Below are 15324 nucleotides of genomic sequence, written 5' to 3'. Positions count from 1 at the left end.
CATTTTTATGATTTTGATTTCTGGGATACTCTGATATGAAACTATTTTAAAAACAATTTGTAATAATTAAAGGTTTTTGAATGCTTGAAAAAGTTTTAAATTTGCTTGAATTTTATGGATGTTACAGTTAGGGTTTTTGAAAAGACAAAAGATGGTGACCAATGAGAAATAATGTGGTAAATAGAGAAAATTTAGAGGTGTAGAAAGTGTTTTAATGGTGGTGGGTGGTGGACTAAGATGAAGGCCATGGAGGTGCAGAAAAGGGTTAGAGTTTTTTTAAATGATAAATATAATTTTTTACAAAATAAACAAATAATGGTAAATTGGTTAGAGTTTTTTTAAATGATAAATATATTTTTTTACAAAATAAACAAATAATGGTAAATTGGTAATTTCATAATTATTTAACTCTTTTTTAACAGATTTAACACAAAAGGACCAAACATATAACGTTTAAAAACCATAAAGACCAAGGGCGTGGCACTTTTGATAGTTGTCTTTAGATTGAGACTTTTTGAAAATCACAATGACCAATTTTAAAATTTTGTCTAGTTCATATATGCAATCTCAATATTATGTGGAGACCATTTTTGTAATATCTTTGTTATATAGGACTATTTCTATAATTATGATCTATAGTGACTAAGTAAGTACATTGCATAGAGACCGTTTATCTAATTCTTAATTTCTTTAGAGAATTATTTTTATAATTTTGTAAATCTTATAAAGACAATTTATTCCAATTGCAACTTTTATAATTTTGTGACTAAAGCATTTTTATAATTTTTTGTAAAAAATAAAAGTTTCTTTTTGGATAATTATTAGAATAATAGGAATATATAATGAACCACCTCTACGTCACTGTAATTGAATAGCTGCCACGATCATCAAGTGGTCGGTGAGCCCATACTATTGCACTTAGAGCAACTCCAATGAAAGGTTTTTCATAACTTATTACTCTGTATTTTTTTTAAATGGGCACTCAGTATCATTGGAGAAGAACATTTTTTTGCTTTTTTATTTTGACAACTCAATAAATATTGAGTGATCAAGATATTTTCACAACCTGAAAATATAACCCCTTCTACTTTAACAATATTCAATTTAGCCTTTTCATTATAACTTAGTTTTAAATATTTTTTATTTCTTTACTGATTAATTATTTCTACTAAATATTTAATAATATCTCATTTATAACATATAGTTTTTATGATGATAATATAATATTTTCAACGTTTTTATCTTATTTTTATAACTATAACATAGTATATATATATATATATATATATATATATATATATATATATATATATATATATATAATTTTATTTACATAAATAATGAATCGATATATTAGTATTATTAATTTGGATTAAATAATTAATTTTGTTTAAAAATATACTATTTAAATGAAGGGGTTTTATAAAATATTTTAAAAAGATAAGGCTAAATTAGTTAAATTTATCAAAAAAAAAAATATTTAAATAAGCTTAGCGTTGGAATAGTCTTTTTATATACAAATAAATATTAATGAAATTATGATGTGAAACCTATTTATAATGTAACAAATAGTACAATAAATCTACTTTAAATTAACTTATTTGCTCAATCAATTTCTGAAAATAAAACCTTTGTAAAAAGAAATCTCCCAATCAAATACTTTATTTACAAAGGTTAAAAAAGTACAAGTTGCAAGAAGAAAAAAAGCCAGGTCCATGAATTGCATTTACAGCATTTAATCCATTGCTATTAACGCTATTAACGGAGGTTCTTTTGACTAAATTGCTACACACCAAGTCTTTCCATTACCAAAGAATGGATCCAATACTGACATTTATAAAATATGCTTATTTTGATTTTTTATAAATAAATACATATAACAATTGATTTCACTATGGGTGAGCATGTGTCGGTTTAAGTCGGTTTGACCTAAAACCGAACCCAAAACCGATAGCCACGGTTTTCAAAATTTTAAACCGAACCCAACACAAACCCATCGCTTTGGTTTGTACTTGGCTTTCTTTGGTTTGGTTTCGAGTTTTAAACCCAAATCTCAATCGAATTTGTAACTAACCTCAAGTTTTCTTTTCACCTGAAGTTGAAGTATATATAGAATCCTGAGCTGAGAAAATAAAACTAAGGGAAACAAAGTGTAAGTACATAGTGAGAATCCAACCTGAGATGCTTGTTTCAAAGAGTCGGCACCTTAACCACTAGACTAACTATTTGTTTGTGTTTATAAATAACGATATATATATATATATATATATATATATATATATATATATATATATATATATATAATTTGTTTGGAAAAATAAATAAATCATAGCACAAATGCCATGTTTTATACGTGAGACATTGGCTTCAAAGAGCCAAGATGCTAACCACATGAATGCTATTTTTGTTTTTAATTCACAAAACATATTTATATTATATATAAAAAACTATATATATATATATATATATATATATATATATATATATATATATATATATATATATATGCTTAGGTTATTCTATTCTAACTAATTATTGTGCGGACGTATGGACAATGTTATTCTTTGAGAATAATAAAGAAAATATGTTGTTTGATAATATAAATACGTTCAATCTTACATAACTATTGTCATTAACACATATTCTCACTAATTAAATCGTCTATAAGGTTATTATACACTTATTATTATTATTCTCATTTCTGTCAGAATGTTTATTGAGTCGTATTCTGTCAGAATGAAAATGAGTGAAAAACGATGTGTGAAAACAAAAATAAATAATAATTAGCGAGAATGCATGAAAATGACGATATTTTTGTAAGGTTGAACGTATTCGCATTGCTAAACAACTTATTCTCTTAGTAATTCTCATAGAATAACATTGTCCACACATCCGCACAATAATTAGTTAGAATACTTGAACCTAGCTATATATATATATATATATATATATATATATATATATATACATATATATATATATATATATATATAATCGGTTCGGTTCGATTTCATTCGGTTTTACCGAACCCAAAACCCGAACCCAAACCAAAATTTTTGTTTTTCTGAAATATTTAAAAACCCAAACCGTCGGTTTATGCTTTGGTTTTGATTTTGTCGATTTTTATCGATTCTTCGGTATCTGGGTTCAGTTTTGTTCACCCCTAGATTTCACAGCTAACATGAAGACATTTGTTGTAGAGTTTTAGAAGACAAAGGAAAGAAAACATGAGAATTGGTAAAAAAAAATCATTGCTCATGAGTTTAGTTATTGAAATGAAGACAAGAGAAAGGAAATGAAGATTTATACTAATCTTCCTTATAAATTGTCCTTCCAAATTGAAAGGAATTGGAGAGAAAGAAAAAGAAAATCATCCTTTTTTTCACTCTCATTTTTTTAGTGAACTCAAAGCGGAATGGAAAGAGATTATATAAAAATAGATTGAAAAAATAATTACACCCTTGGCTATTTTTCGTCTTATTAAACTGAAGTGATTTTCTCACTGCTAATTTCTTTGAAAGACCATCATCGAAATAGTAATAATGATATTAACTTACACTCATCGATATATATATATATATATATATATATATATATATATATATATATATATATATATATATATATATATATATATATATATATATATATATATATAGAGAGAGAGAGAGAGAGAGAGAGAGAGAGAGGTTCTTTAGAGAACCAAAAGATTTGTGAGAACTTACGAACTCATAATCAACTCATCATTTTCAACACCAAAAACACAAACCTTCTCCAAATGGTGCATCTAAGTCATATCTATGCTAAAAAAAGATTAGACTTTTTTTATAGGTTTTATTTTATGACTGCTGATGAGCACAATCAGCAGTCATATGGACTGCGGATGTGCACAATCAACAACCATATGGACTGCTGATGAGCAATCAACAGTCCATATGACTGTTGATTCTGCTCATCAACAGTTCATACGACTGCTGATTGTGCTCATCAACAGTGCATACGACTGCTGATTGTGCATACATGCAAATTTTGAAAATAAATTAAAAAAAATTGTCAAATCTTTTTTTTAGCCTAGATACGGCTTAAACTCACCATTTGAAGAAGATTGATGTTTTTAGTTTTAAAAAATAATGAGTTGATTATGAGTTCGAAAGTTCACACGCTTTTTTTAGTTCTCACAATAACTCAACCATATATATATATATATATATATATATATATATATATATATATATATATATATATATATATATATATATATATATATATATATATATATATATAGAGAGAGAGAGAGAGAGAGAGAGAGAGAGAGCTAGGTTCAAATGTTTCTCATATTTATTGTGTGTTAGAATGCACAAATAAGAATTTAGTAAAAATTAAATTATTATTTAATCAAATAAATATAGATATTTAATGATTTCCATAATTATATGTATATTAAATGATATCCATAATTATAATTTTTTTATGGAAACTAATTAAATTCGTCATTAATATCAGAAATAATATTTTTTTAGAATGAATTCACATCTAGTTTTTCATGTATGAGTTCGTATTTTGTTTAATGACTCACTCACTCAAAATAGAACAAAGTTGTCTAGAACATAGAGAACGATAGTGTATTATACTAGAATGAGAGTTTATTCTAGAAGAATGAGAGTATATTTTAACAGAATGAGAGTGTATTCTACTAAAATACACTCTCGTTCTTCATATTATATGCAATTTTGTTGTATTTTAAGTGAGTGGTTACATAAACAAAACACGAACCCATACATAAAAACTTAGATGCGAATTCATTTTGAAAGAATGTTGTTGCTAACATTAATGACAAATTTAATTCGTTTCTATAAAAAAGAAAATTATAATTATGGATATCATTTAATATACATACAATTATGGAAATCATTTGATATCTATATTTATTTAATTAAATAATTATTTAATTTTACTAAATTTTATTGATATATTCTAACACACAATAAATATAAGAAACACACGAACCTCTATATATATATATATATATATATATATATATATATATATATATATATATATATATATATATATATATATATACTCCTAATAAAAACTTCTCCTAGAATCCACTTGTGAATATATATATATATATATATATATATATATATATATATATATATATATATATATATATATATATATATACTCCTAATAAAAGCTTCTCCTAGAATCCACTTGTGAAACTTTTAGACTAAGAATCTGCCATGTGGCATTATAAGAAGCAATTAACAAAAAACTTTCCCGCCCAAGTTGTTTTGACGCTTAAAACTTTTTCACTTCAATTCAAACCGCTTAAAAATTTTTCACTTCAATTCTTTAATTCAATAAATCACGGAAAATCAGTAATCTATATTAAAATCTTTAACTATATCTTGCCTAAAATCTCTGCCCATGATTCTAAATTTGATTTCAAAATCCCTAACTCCCTTCGGTTGTAAATCAATAGAACCCATCTTCTCGGCATATCCATCTCAACTTTGAACTTTTAGGGGTGTCGTTGTAAACCCTAGGGCTTAAGGAGACGCGCCCAACTTGCAAATGGAGGAGCCAGGATGGGATCTGAAAACTTTCGAAGTGACAACGAACTTGTCAATAAAATACAATTGACACTGTGATAATAATAACAGGTTTTTATTTAACTAATTCGATAAGATTGGTTGATTTTGTTGTAGTTTGGTGTTCAATTTACTGTGCAGGTACCTTCCATTTTCTTCATTCCATTGATATAGACAAAAAGAAAAAGACATCTCCTTTGCTATTTTGGAATTCATCCCAAAGGTCGGATGTACCCTTCCATAGTCTTAATTCCGTTTTCCATAATACTCAAGGAGTTCAAAAGGGAGCGAGAGGGGTTGGTTTTCCCTTGAATTCTAGGATTATAGCGCTAAAATATTGGCAACTTTGTCAACTGGGTCAAATTCGGTCCACAATTCAGTCATTTGTTGATGATTTTGATGGGAAATTTTCTACAGATCATCAATTTGGTGAAAGAGAATAAGGGATCCCATTTATACTTATGAGTTTAGGTGAAAACTTATTTGCACTTTACATGCTCGATGAAATGCCTCAATGATGCATACTAATTAATTTTTTACCAAATATAACATTATTGCCCAACATCAATTGCTTTCGTATTGGCCAATTAAGAAAACAGAGAAATTTGCAGGACATGGTGTTGTGTCTTTACTGTATAAAAATTGAATATTAGCAATCACATTTTATTTATTGGCCAATTAAGAAAAACAGAGAAATGGTTTATCTGGGCATAATGGTAAATTTGCAGGACATGGTGTTGTGTCAAGTCGTGAAACAATGAAGCTTGCAAAGGGACTCAATGTTGATTTACTTGAGGTATAGTATTTGATATATGTCTTAAAAATTTGTTAATTTTTTAATATTTTCGTTATTATATATTTATATATCTTTTTGTAAGTTCAACCAGATGTTAATCCATCTGTTTGTAATCTCAGAGTCTATAACATGGAATTGAATTTAAGAAAACCAAAGGAGAAAGAACAAACAAGAAAGAAAGTAAGTGATTCCCCTCTATAAAACACAACCATTATCAAAATATGTTGCTTTGTTGCTTTTATTTTGATTTATATATGTTCTTATTTTTTTGAATTTTGTGCAATCTGACTTGGTTTTGCGTAGCATAGTTGTCTACTTTGCCTATTACCTAATATTCCACTTCTTTCATTACTTCTTCCAATATGTTATACGTTTTTGGATTGCAAGTTTTCTGTTGTTTTATACACATGACGTTTCTTATGTATTTTTGTATTGCATGTCAACTGTGTTTGATGCAAGGTAAAAAAAACATACCAAGTCTTTTCAATATAATCTTCCAAAACTTTGTGACACAAACACAACCTAAGTAAATTGTTTAGTTTAGGTAATACCCAATTTTTAACAATGGCAATCCAATGGTAAACTAGGACATCATCAATTCACAAGCAATTCATGTGAAGTCAAAACTAAAAGGGTTATTGCTTATCCATTTTACCATGAACTAATATGTTGCCTTTTATATTGCTTCACTAACTTCCTTCTTCATTTTATGCATCAAAAAGTGCTATTATTTTAGATAATATATTTCTTTACTACATTTTTCATATAGGATGAGATAAAAAAAAACAAATTATAAGAGTGTGTTTTATAAACTATTTTATAAAGATGAGATAAATTAATTCATAAAATTCTTTTCGAAATGGTCAATGATACGCATATTTTGTTTGCCAACATTAATAAGAGGTGAGAAAGAAAAAAAAACATAAAAGAAGTTGATGATTTAAGATGCTCATAGTGTGTGGTTTGGTGTGGAAATGAATTTGGATAAGAAAACCAATAGCATGAATACTGGAGGAGGGTTTTTAAGATTAAAATAAGAATGTAATTTTGTTTTTATTATAAACATTTGGAAATAAATTAGAATGAAATAACTTATTAGAAGATGTTTATGATTGTTACTAAAATGTTATAAGTAGAAACAAATTTTTGCAAAAAGTATTTAAAAGAAGCGCAAAATGATGATTTTTGTAAGGGTTTAACGGATTGGAGTCAAGGACCAAAATTAAAGGTAGAAAAAACGAAACTGCAAACCGAAAAAACTAAAAATCAAAACCGAACAAATAACCGATGACCAAGTATTTACGGTGCAACTTTTGGTATGCGCTTCTTACGAATGGTGCAGTGCAATTTTTTTGATGCGGTTTCAACTAAAAACCGCACCATGCTCACCCCTGTTGTCCATGACTACAACAAAATTCTGTCATAATAAGTATATTTTTTGCTAAAAAATCCATTTTAAAACCATAAATAATGGAATATATACACCATAGAATTTTTTTGCAGTTTACTGAAAAATAAAATGTGATTATTTTTTGATAAATTGGGTTTTTGGTTAAAGTCCATTTCTTAAAGATTATTATTTTATTATTTTATTTTTTTTATAAAGATCTTATAATATATCAAACAACATGAAAATGTAATGTAATTTGAGTGATCATATTTTGAAAACGTGCACTAGCTAGCATCCAAAAACTGGAAAATGTGTTTTTTTTTTTGAGTCTCCAAAAACTGGAAAATGTGTGTTTTGAGCAACTAAAAACTGGATTTGCTCAGTCAATCTCGGGAATTCTTTGCAAAAAGAAATCTCTCAATCAAATACTGAAGTTAAAAAGGTAACCAAAAAAGAAAAAGAAATCTCAATCAAATACTTTATTTTAAAAGGTAAAGAAAAACACAAGCTGCAAGAGGAAAAAAAAAGAACTGGCCCCATGAATTGCATATGAAACCTTTAATCGATTGCTATTAACCAAGCTTTCTGAATAAATCCTTATTTATTCAGATCTTGCAATTAATCAAGTATAGATCCCAAACTCACCTCTTACAAAATAGGCACATATCAACCCTTTCACAAAATAAATATATGGATACATACTATAGTGGCTATTGTTCATCCTATCAAACTTAACTGATTTTCTCACTAGTAATTTCTGCGAAACACCAACATCAAAATAGCAAAAAAAATAAATAAATAATTACAATCATCAATGTATATATATATACCATCGACTTCCATCCCATCACGAGCCGAAATCGGAAAACCCAAATATAACCTTTTACCAGCTCGTAACGTTTGTTCAAAAAATTCATGAATGGAGGTTTGTAGCAATCTTTTCCAACATGATCTTGAAATACATTTCTAATTTTTTTGTCAATTCGCATATGGATCAACCCAACATTTGTCATTTTCAACTGCTTTGTCCCATCTACGCCAAAAGACCCGCATTTCGTTATACGATTGCCTCCTCACCTGTAACAAAGACGAGGAGAAATGTCAAAAAAGTCCTTATTTTTAAGGTGCCTCATTTGTTATGCACAACAAGACAGAAAACAGAACATAACAAGTTTCATCAAACTGGGATTGAGACTGATGCCAATGGGACCAAAAGGGTGGGGCAGAGAATTGTTATCGATCCTCGTATTTGTAAAAGACATAAATGTCCTCATCAGTATCATCATAATGATAAAAAAAATAGGCATAGAAAGGTCCAATGTAACAAATGCTGCCTTAAGGGAAGCATAAAGCAATGTTTCAGCTAAAAAGGCTTAAGAGCACTTCCAAGAGGTTAACATACCTCAGATCTTTCATCGCTAGCAGGGAGATCACTACTGTTTGACTGAAATTAAGAATCAAACACAAACATTATGAATAAAAAAACATGCAAAAGAAAGTAATAAAGAGTTGAGGTCTAAGACTTATACCGGCAGGAGAATATTGTGTGTATCTAATGTTGAATTCTTTGCAGTTACATGATTAGTTAGTGACATTTTGCTCGCCTAGTTAAATGAAAACAAAGAATATTAGAAACCACGGAACAACATAAATTATCGCGTCCCACCTTTTGATGTATAACAATATCAGTAAGTGTCAAATCAGTATCAGTATCAGTACTAGCACAGTGTCAGGAACAATACTTACATGGTTTGCACCACCAAGAGAAGGGACACCCAAATGAACTATGTATTCAGCATCAACCACACCAACCTTTTGCTTGCGGTCGCCCTGTAAGAACATGCTTTTAATTTTAGTCAGAAACAACCTAACTAGAGCTATAAATGGATGAATTTTATTTAAGCATAGATTTGTCATTTGCCTGAGCACAATAGCCTAGCTGAAAGTCCATGCCCCATCCATGAATCAAATCATTCTGAATCAGATACCATGAGCATCTCCATGCAGCTTTTGAGAATACAGGAGCCATCATTTCTACCCATCTGCAATATGAAAAACACCATAAATACAAGAATCCTTTGTTTTCTGTATGCGTTAAATTGTTGCGAGTTAACACATTACCCCAAGCATGGTGGACCTGTGCTGTTGCCATAACACCTTCCACCTCCTCTAAACTTATAATACCTCCTGCATGTTGACATCATAAATAAAATCGGTGTTTAATCTTTTTGCATCTACACAAAAATGATAGATTGTTTATGCTGAAGGGTTATTCTTCTACAAAGAGTCCAGTCTACAATGGAAAATGATATTTTGTTTACATCAATACCTGTGAACTTTTGAGTTTCTTCTACGCACAGTAATTTGGTGATGAATCTCCGATTTTGCAGGATCAAGTGCTGGCTGTGATATGTCGAGTTTTTCCTCTTTAACGATTGATATATACCTACACATGAATTCATTTATAAGATTAAAGATATAAAGTTTTCCTCCAATACATGATCGTGTTTATAAGGGCGAGCCTTGTGGCAACTCATAAAGTTACTTATTTGTGACTCATGGTTGATGATTTTGTATTGTGTTTGACGTGTATAGGATTATGACAGGGATATATGTCAATAGGAAAAAATTGTAATTTTTTGCTCCATGCAAAAAGGTGGGATAGGCACTTTGTATTATCTATCGGCTGTGCAAAAGACGTGAATGCCCTTCTCATCTCCATCATCAAAAAAGCCCTAGAAAGCTTGTCTAGTCCTGTGTAACAATATTAACAAAAACGTACATACCGGCTTGGATTAAAATGTTCAACATCAAGGTCCTCGTCCCAAAGAAAAATGTAATCATATTCTGCAACTATGTCGGGGTGCAAGAAACGCTTAGCAAACCACCTAACACATCAACAACAATACAAAAAGAAAGAAAGAAACGTTTCGATCACATGCATAGATATAAAAAGTTAAATGAAAAGCCAGAAGGGCAAAAAGATTTTACCACTTTGTTTGGTTTGCAGCTGAAATATGAATGACACGACTAGACCATTGTAAATCATCCCATTGATCAACAATACCATCATAATGAAACACCATTACAACAAACCCATTTTCTAAAAACTGCAAAAATGATATTTAAGAACAAACAAATATTTTTGATCAGTCACACTCACACGTGCACGTGTAAATAAGTAGAAACAAGTAATTAATCGAATGATTGATGACCTTTGTTATAATTTTATTAACCAAATACTTTTGCTTTATTCCAGCTGCAATCGCCAGCAAACTGACAGGAAGGCTTGAATTGTTCTGAATCAAAATGAATGTCATATATAAAAGACCAAACATGTAATAATTACTTAAGTCCTACCTTTCAATAAAAGAACCCACATCAATATCATCATTTTATTTGTAACTATAGCCATAGGCAAATTGGTCATTTCAATATAAAAACGTTCCAGAAAAGAAAAAGTTGCAATTTTTATTAGACCAATGAAGTATTAAGGCACAAGGTTATTATATAATATATAGTACTTAAGTTTCAAACATCTTACATCAGCAAATCTCAAACTTCTTTTAATGATATAACCGCTTTAACTTTCTATTTCATTCAATTCTTGTATTTCTTTGGTTCCCTTATTACAAAATTTTCTCTCCCAAATTTCTTTTAAAGAGATATAACCACTTTAACTTTCTATTTCCATTCAATTCTTGTAATTCTTTGGTTCTCTTAATACAAAATTCTCTCTCTCTCTCTCTCTCAAACTTCTTTTAAAGAGATATAACAACTTTAACTTTAATTTCTATGTCATTCAATTCCTGTATTTCTTTGGTTCCCTTATCACAAAATTTTTTCTTCTTGCGTGGGACCATTAAAGTACTATTAACCCTCCTTCCGTTACAAGGTTTGTATTCTTTTTGGTGACATGACACTGATGTAGACACATGATGGAGACGTGCCTAGTTTATCAAAACAATTTTGTTGGATATTTATGAGTTTCAGTTTTGTTCTAATGTTGTAAATATATTTATATAAAGTTGGTTAATATTCAATGTTTCAACACTTCAATAACATTAGACCAAAACTCAAACTTAAATCATATTTTAATGAAATTGTTCCAACGACATGACAACAAACATAAACAAGTATAATAAAGGAACAACAAAGTACAAATTTTCATAATACACGAACAAAACTAATGGTTAAATCAATAAATCCCTTGAAAATAGTTTGAGGTATGTATAAAACTGGGTTACTATTTAGTGATTGCATAACTTACATTATCAGGATCCGAACCCCATAGAGGGCGCATCTCCAAGTCAGAAGTTTTGGCAAGAATTCCTGCGGGTAATACATCGGTCCCTTGAGGCCTACACTGATTCTAAAACAATAGGGAAACTTTAAGTATAAGCTTTAGTAGTATAGCAAACTCAAAACTTTAATATTTATCGATGAATGATAAAAACCTTGCATTTTTCAGCATCTTTCAACTCCATTTTTGATTTTTGTGGAATCTACAATTGGAAATTACGTTACTAGCCTTTGATATTGTTAAGAATCAAAGGTAAATAGACAAATGAAAGAAAATGTATTTACTTTGAAGTCATGTGCAAAGAATGGGTTTCCCATGAGATATAGACCACAAATTAAAGATGCCATGATAATGAGTTTGATTATGGTTCTTTTACTTTGGGGATCAGACGGGAGAGAGACCTGAAATTTTGAAAAAAAATACTGAAATCAAGATCATAAAACATCTCAGAGCATGTTTATGGAACATGGGTAGTATTGACTTTTGAGAGTCAATCAAAGTGATTTTAATCATAAATGATTTAAAATCCATACCAGCATTTTTCGATTTTTATAATGGAACATAGTTGTTCGACTCTATAAGGTTAAAGAAGTGTTGAATTTTGGACGTCAAATTGGTTATGTTTGAAAATGAAATTTGATATATGTGTGTTCTTCATTTTTTAGGAAAATCAGAAACCCATTACAAACAGATATATATGATCGTATAGCTGTATAAAATCTCTACATTGAACCTTTTAAGTTTGAAACAAAATGATATGACTCTATACGGTCAAAGTATAACTCTGTAACTGGAACAGAGCCATAATTTTATATAAATTATTTAAACATAATAGACTTATCTCGTAAAAAAAATAAAATTAACAGACATAAAACACAAACATCAAGCGTTAATCCTTCAAAAAACATAAACATCAAGGTCAAAGGAGGATGAATTTGCATCTTTTTACCATTTTTACAGGTTCGCTTTCTCTCTAATTTGCTGCAGAAGGAAGTCGAAGGGTCAAAACCCTTTTAAAGTCGTCGTTTTTCAGGTTGTCGGAGCATATAACCAGAGGTGGAGTTAAAGACGTAACAAACCGGATTAAGAGCTATCAGTAACTATCTCAGCTTTCTTTTCCAGTAATCTACTCTTAGAATTCCTCAGATGGACTTCTTCTATCAAGAAATGACGAGGGAATTTATACCCAAACTATCACCTGAAAAGTATGAGGGAAAGAAAAAAGTTCAATTAAACAGATACATGCACATAGAAAATGATTCCAGATATCCCCCCACCACACTTTCAAATATTTAACTTTTTTAAAGCAACCAGGTTTTACACCAAAAATTTCCTTTTGTTACCCAAAAGAACAAGACATAATCGAGTAAAAGAATCAGAGACACTGATGGATATATACATCCATATCATTATACATATATGTATGAGAGAGAGAGAGAGAGAGAGAGAGAGAGAGAGAGAGAGAGAGAACCTTCAGCTTTGTATATCTGGAATTGAAAGCGCCAAAGCGAAGAAGATAAACCAAAAGCAACTTTTTATTACGTTAAATCTTTACAGGAAAGTGGATCGTATTTGTAAAGCAAAGAATAATTAGAGGGAGAAAGAGAAGCAAGCAGCAAGTTTAAGATTAATAATAAATGGAAAAAGTTTGCGAAGAAAGTAAGGAAGTTTTCGGTTTGCAGCAATGAAAGCGTCGCTACGGATCACGTAACGTGAAACGCCGTCGGTTTCAAGTCAGAAACCGCCGTGAGCCGACGCCGGTAGAGGTGGCCGATGGGACATAAGAGACAATAGTAGAGAGAGTGGGTTTTGTTTTGAAAGCGAGATGCATCCGTGTCGTTCGTGCGTAGACGTGAAGAATGACATTTCTAATCTGGTTGTCGGTCTGGCACTTCACTTTCTAAACAACTGTAATTTTGCGGTTGGCATGCTGGGGCCATATGGGGCCGATATCTATCCAAGATGAACGGGGAAGATTTTGTGTTATTTGCTTTTTTAATTAAGGTTTATTATATTGATTGTTTGATACACATATGATTTGACATATTCTTTTCAATTATTTCACGTAACAAGTTTTTTGTTTTTATTATTTTATATAAAATAAAAAATAATAAATAATAAAAAAACATCTTATGGTTGGTAAAACATGAAAAAGAGTAAATTTCCATAGAACTTTGGAATTGCATCAAAATTCATAATTTTTGTGATTTATATTTTGTAACGCGTTTTGTCAAAGGGTATAAATGAGAAATGACTTATTTATTACTTTAGGGTGTGTAAATCACTTATAGCGGTTAGTGTCAACTGTATATATGCGATAACATCACACCATGGTGTAACAAAGTTGCGGTGACAAACACCATGATACATTAAACCACTGCCTGTTTCTCTCCTCCTTTTACTCCCTTAGTGGTCAATTTTTTTGTTATACTAATTTTTTATAAATTCTTTTATCGTTCTATAGATATCATCCATTTTTAACCTCCAATTCAATCTCACTAAATCTTCTATATCATTTTTCTTTCATTCAATCCGATTTTCATCAAAATAGATTCCAACAATCTCACTTCAAGATCCAGAAAAATAAAAATAGAAAAATAAAAAATAGGGATAATGACTTAAATGGGTAAATATATTTTTCGATTTGTACATATTTGGTTACTAAGTTTTTTTTCGTCCATATTACCTTTCAACTTGTTAAACTGTATACATTCAGCCCTTATGACCGGCTACTCTAGGCTAGTCAGTAAAATGACTTAATAGGGTAATATATTTATCATTTTGTACACATTTAGTCTTTTTTTTTTTTTTTTTTTTGCAAAATAAGTCAATTTTGTTTTTGTACTCATTCAGTACTTATGAATGATTTCTTAAGGTTTTCTCATGACATCTTATTTGGGACAATCATTAATGAGGTGTTTGAGACTTTTGATGCTTATGTCCATCGTATCTCGACTACTTGGTGGCTTAGGTTATGTGTTCTGAACGTCATAACTTGTACATACAATCTCAGATTTTAACGATCTTTATATCCATACGTTCGCATTTTAGTCTACTACAACTTTCATTTACATTACTCCCGTTACAAAGTAATATATTTTTACTAACGATCTTTATACCCATAAGTTTTTTATGAATGCATGTATGAATATTTTTTTTTAATAAAATCATAAGTAAAAATATATTACATTTTAACGGGAGTAATCTTAACGAAAGTTGTAGTAGACTAAAAAAACGA

At 29.6% G+C, this 15324-nt stretch overlaps 1 protein-coding gene across 1 annotated transcript; it reads right to left on the bottom strand.

The window, feature by feature from the left end:
* Nucleotides 1–8431: 8431 nt before the first annotated feature.
* On the bottom strand, nt 8432–13968 carry LOC145125477 (uncharacterized). The gene is made up of 15 exons (XM_079060933.1): nt 13558–13968; nt 13036–13284; nt 12371–12487; nt 12241–12288; nt 12054–12155; nt 10999–11082; nt 10775–10893; nt 10570–10671; nt 10113–10229; nt 9905–9970; nt 9705–9825; nt 9530–9613; nt 9313–9387; nt 9186–9227; nt 8432–8860 (listed from the first exon to the last, which is right to left on the bottom strand). Exons 2-15 carry the CDS (start codon nt 13036–13038, stop codon nt 8762–8764), a joined length of 1179 nt encoding a protein of 392 aa, XP_078917059.1. The 5' UTR covers nt 13039–13284; nt 13558–13968; the 3' UTR covers nt 8432–8761.
* Between the last annotated feature and the right edge of the window lie 1356 nt (nt 13969–15324).

This window comes from Lactuca virosa, chromosome 7, assembly GCF_052849685.1.
Source record: "Lactuca virosa cultivar CGN04683 chromosome 7, Lactuca_virosa_CGN04683_v6, whole genome shotgun sequence".
Lineage (NCBI taxonomy): Eukaryota > Viridiplantae > Streptophyta > Magnoliopsida > Asterales > Asteraceae > Lactuca > Lactuca virosa.
The sequence above is the reverse complement of the archived record's forward strand: the minus strand, read 5'-3'. Positions and strand labels throughout refer to the sequence as shown.

Coding starts and splice junctions, on each gene's coding strand:
- LOC145125477 (XM_079060933.1), bottom strand. Junction 9,826..9,904: donor ACAGGTCCACCATGCTTGGG/GTAATGTGTTAA, acceptor TTCATATTGCAG/ATGGGTAGAAATGATGGCTC. Junction 9,228..9,312: donor CACACAATATTCTCCTGCCG/GTATAAGTCTTA, acceptor TCTTAATTTCAG/TCAAACAGTAGTGATCTCCC.